The 5,292-nt window shown below is 31.8% G+C and overlaps 1 protein-coding gene across 1 annotated transcript in view; it reads left to right on the top strand.

Moving 5' to 3' along the window:
* Positions 1 to 1,522: 1,522 nt before the first annotated feature.
* Positions 1,523 to 5,292, top strand: part of LOC106688104 (pancreatic lipase-related protein 2) — an 8,016-nt gene continuing 4,246 nt past the window's right edge. Inside the window, exon 1 of the mRNA XM_014432415.3 lies at positions 1,523 to 1,734. Within this exon, the coding sequence (XP_014287901.3) occupies positions 1,548 to 1,734 (187 nt within the window). The 5' untranslated portion in view covers positions 1,523 to 1,547. The remainder of the gene's footprint in view (positions 1,735 to 5,292) is intronic.

Here is a 5,292-nt window from a genome sequence, read left to right as displayed (position 1 = left end):
TGCGGCGGTTTCAAAACGTTAAAAAAAATTAAATTTTCATTCGGACCTACATATCTTTAAAAAAAAATCTTAAAAGTACCAACAACACCAAAAACTTAACGGAACATCATTTAATGTAGAGTAAATTTTCTCAAATATAACCCCAAATAGAGCTATTTACGTTCAATAGTTGCCAAGATATGGCTTTTTAAAAAGCAACATTACATAAAAAATATACTGAAAAATGGGAAATTTGTGAGTTTATTTTGAGAAATCTATATCTAAAAAACCTTAAGACATAGATATGTCTGCCAGTACTCAAATCAAAGCTGGTTTAATATACTATAAAGTAGTTTATGACGTTAATCTTCTTAAGAGTATTATTAGTATTATTAGTTTTCAAGATATTCGACAAAATGTATTCGAACAAACATTTTGACTTATGAAGAAATATATCTCAGGAACTATAAGGCGCACAAATGTCTGCCAGCACTCAAATTAAAGCTAGTTAAATGCACTTTAAACTATTTAATGACATTTATCTTCGTAGGAGTATTATTAGGCTGTAAAATAAATTCATAGCGTTTTCAATATTTTAATTTAATCCTCACTGTGTTTATAAAATCATGTTTACTTGCTCAATAATATTTACATGTTCTAAAAAAGGATTAGTTAAGGTGCTTTTATGAATAATTTTCAACAGAGATTCCTTATCTTTAAGTGGTATTTTGCTTGCTCAAAATGGAAAAAAAAAAATTCATTTTCATCATTTAATGATTTTTTATTTCCGAAAAGGAAAATCCGCCGCGCTGACGGTTAAAAAAATTTGCTGTGTGTATGGCGATGATGCCTTAGGAGAAAGCACCGTCCGTAAGTAGCTTGCTCGGTTCAAAAACGCAAATTTTGACTTGGAGGACGCAAAGCGCTCGGGTCGTTCTTCAACTGTTGATGACCAAATTTAAGCATTGGTCACAGACAACCCTCACTCTACGACACGGGATATCGCAGAAACGCTTAACATATCTCATGTAAGTGTCTCAAATCATTTGTGTCTCATAATCGCAAAGGTATAGTTTTCCATCACGATAACGCCCGTCCTCAAGTTTCTTTGCAGACCCGGCAGAAATTATTGGAGTTTGGCTGGGATGTGATCCCAGCCGGTTGAACGTGATCGGGCCCTTCAAAACTCACTTAACGGGAAACACTTTAATTCGTTCGATGGAGAAGTTCATTGGGCAAAAATCTGAGAATTACTGGGAGAATGAAAATAAAAAATTACCTGAAAGACGCAACATGTAATATATCAAAATGGGTCATATATAATTGATTACAAATATTTATAAGAATCTAAAGTTTTTATTGAAATCACCAGTAAAAAACGCTACGAACTTATTTTAAAACCCAATATTTTTTATGATATTTTCAACAATTTTACCCGTACAACTAAAAATTAACATTCAGTGAATTTATTTATATTTAATTTATCTCTAATTTCAGCCTATTTGAGGAAATATGATATGAATGTAATCATTGCCGGGTGGAGCAAAACATCACGCAATGAGTATGCGATGACTACTCTTGGAGTTGCAGAAGTAGGAGCTGCAGTTGGGAGAATGGTCTGCAAGCTGTTAAATGCAGGCTTGGTCACACTTGATCATATTCACTTAGTGGGTCATAGTCTTGGAGCACACGTCATGGGAACTGCAGGAAGTTTCGTACGGGATTCTGGTATTGGAAAAGTTAACAGGATCACAGGTATAAAGTTAATTTTATTGTATGATTGGAGAAGTTTGTCGGGGGGTGCGGTCAGCAAAGAACAACATAAATAAACAAAACCATATTTATTTATTTTATGCCGAAGTTTCGACCTGAGTTTCAGGTCTTCATCAGGAGTTATGGCGTAGAAGGTAGGAAAAAACGACCTCGCCGTTGGGGAATCGAACCCCGGTCTCCCGCGTGACAGGCGGGGATACTTACCACTATACTACCGAGGAATTATATTGTAATATAAATATTTATAATAATATGGCAGAAGTCAAAGCTGCATGCACTAGAACTCTCATTTCAACTCATATTATGCTTAAATTATTGACTTTATATGAGTATTATGTTGGATCTACACGTTTGTCAAGTTCCGCAAATTCAAGAAATGTACAAATGCTTGTGTGAAAGCCACCTCAAAGTCACTGTGTCTTTTTGTTGGAAAGCTTTAAAAGAACAAAAACAAACTGGTTCGGATATAAAAATTTATTTGGTTAGTCTAACATTTATAAAAATTAAACATAAAATAAACAAAAGATGAATAAAGCAATGTATAAAAGTAAAAAAAAAGAAAAGGCCTTTTAGACAAAATAAAATAAGGTAAATAAATTCTGAAAAACAAAAAGAAACTAATTTGCAAAAAACAATAGATATATACTATCAATACTGGTCGGCAAAAGGTTGATCCACTCCGATAGGTCAGAGGAATATTGCTGCCGAGGTGTGAATAGTACAAGAGCCCAAGAGGAGAAAAAAGACAGTTATCTCACCCCAATTTTTGATTACTTTAATGAAAACTATGTATAATTAATTGTCAAAATTGACGAGTCTGCCAAGTATAAGTAGGGGTAATAAAAAATGGCGGCTGTTTCAAAGCGATAAAAAAAAGAAATTCATTCGGAGCTCTATAGCTTAAAAAGTAGGAACGACACAAAAAAACCTAAGAAGATTTCATTTAAAGTAGAGTAATTTTCCTAAAGTATGAGGCCTAATAGAGTTATTTACGTTAAATAGTTTTCGAGATATAGCTTTTTAAAAAGCAACATTTCATAAAACTATTATAAGGAACATACTCAGTAGTAGATCAGTAGTAAGTGAATTTATTTTGAAAAATTTATATCTCAAAAACTATTTGACGTACAGATGTCTATTAGCACTCAGATTAAATCTAGTTTAATGAGCTATAATGTAGTTTATGATGTTTATCTTCGTAGGAGTAATAGTTTTCATGAAATTTGCTAAAATAAATTGATTTATAGTTGTTCGGACAAATTTTTATTTGCCAAATTTATATTCATATGTGAATATAATAAAAACTACTACCCCTACGAAGATAATTGTCATAAACTATTTTATAGTAAGTTAAATTTCCTTTAGTTTGAGTGTTGGCAGATATATGTGTGGCTTATGGATCTAGAGATATATTTTTTCAAAAATTCAACATTTTATACGAACAACTAGAAATTAACATTTTGTGAATTTGTTTTGTCAAATATCATAAAAACTACAACTCCTGCAAAGATAAACATAATCAACTATTTTATAGTAAATTTAACTAGCTTTAATTTGAGCGTTGACAGATATGTACGTCCAATGGTTTCCGAAATGATGTTTTTCATAAATCAAACTTATTGTCGGAAGAACTATAAATCAATTAATTTTAGCAAATACCATGAAAAATACTATTCATACGAAGGTAAAGGTCAGAAACTTCTTTATAGTCCATTAAACTAGCTTTAATTTGAGTGCTAATAGACATCTGTACGTCACCTAGTTCCTGAGATATAGATTTCTCAAAATAAATGAACTAACTATTAATCTTTCAGTAGATTTTAAAGAAATTTTGCTTTTTAAAAAGCTCTTTTAGGGCTAATATTTCAGCAAATTTACTTTTCTTTAAATAACGTTCACTTAGATTAACTAGTCTTGTTGGTAGTTTTTAAGATATAGAGCTTCGAATGAAAAATTAATGTTTTTTTTAAGGTTTTGAAACAGCCGCCATTTTTTATTCCCCCTACCTATACTTGGCAGACTCATCAATTTTGACTAATGATCATGCCTAGTTCTCATTAAAGTAATCAAAAATTGGGGTGATGTAACTGCCTTTTTTTCTTCCCGGCTCATGTACTAAAAGTTGGTGTAGTGGCTCATCGACAGTTGAAATATCTAAAAGCCAAGATGGCCACACTGGCACTTATTGAGAGCAGACAGGGTTTAGTTATTTTGATGAATTATACGAGCCGACTAATTAGCAACAATTTATATTCAAGTAGAAACAAAGAAAAGGTCTGGTTTCGGGACTCTAATGTTAATTAACGCACTAAAAATGTCCAAACTATTTAATTATAAACGCAGACAGGTGCCTCTGTAAATTTTAAGGAAACTTACTCATGTAGTTCAAGATAGTTTTGTAAAAAAAATCGTCTAGTGTCTCGAAAATTGGGCGATTTGTTTCGGACGTTTTCACTAGAAAAAGATATTGTGGGATCTGTTGAACGCGAGGGTGGTGGACACAAAATGTTTTTACTGTTTTATTTGTTACGGTTAAATAACATAGAACATACAACACACCAAGCTTGATGGAAACCTACTCCACTACTGTTCCATGCCAGCGTGTGATACAATCGATATATTCACAATTTGCCACAGAGCAACATGTATACAATAAAAGATGAATTTTTACATCACACTTTAACAGGGTCATTAGGAACCCCAACAGCATTATGAAGGTTAAACTATCATAAACCTTAAAACTATCAATAAACCATCTATACTTCCCACGGTTTGTAACCATGACAAAAGGCTTATCTTTAAAAGCTTCTATATCCAACCAGAACCTTCTTCATTCAATTTAAAAACCTGCAAACAGAACTTGTTGTTAATATATTCCTAAATTGTTAATTAATTAAAAAAGTAACAATATTTAATTTTTTTTTCTCTCTCATAGTTTGTCCTTTAATATTTTTTAAATCATTTCTCGTCACTGCTTTATAAGTTTCCCTTTAAATATTTTAAAATTCTTATTTTTACCTTTCCATGTATCTTGCAACGTATTCTTTATCTTCCGGTAGTTTCGTCATCTCTTTTAACGTACTTTTTAACGCAGAATCTTGCCACCTGTGCCGCTGATAACTTAGATATCCATCAACTTCCAAGCAAGGTGTTTCCCAAGTTTCGTTCTCTTTTTTTCTTATCTTTCTGAAACCTCATTCTCCTTCTCTATTATTTTTTTTATTGTTCTCACGTTATTAGTTTTATTCACCATATATTATTAATTTCTTACTTAACTTTATATTTTGTTTCTTTATTATTTTTTTTTTTACTTACATATCACATTAGTTACATATATTTTCATTACATAACTTTAATTTTAAAATTCTTGCCCTACAGTATCTTTTAATATTACCACACTTATTCCTGTCGAACAGATCCGTTACTTAGGACTACATCTCGACTAATGACTGACATAGAAACCTCATACAAGACTAAAAAGACAAGAAACTGCTCTTAGATTCCGACTATTGCAACATTTACTAGACAAACGGTCTAAAT

Source organism: Halyomorpha halys, unplaced genomic scaffold (assembly GCF_000696795.3).
Source record: "Halyomorpha halys isolate HHAL.00 unplaced genomic scaffold, Hhal_1.1 Scaffold1053.1, whole genome shotgun sequence".
NCBI classification, from domain to species: Eukaryota; Metazoa; Arthropoda; class Insecta; order Hemiptera; family Pentatomidae; genus Halyomorpha; species Halyomorpha halys.
The sequence above is the reverse complement of the archived record's forward strand: the minus strand, read 5'-3'. Positions and strand labels throughout refer to the sequence as shown.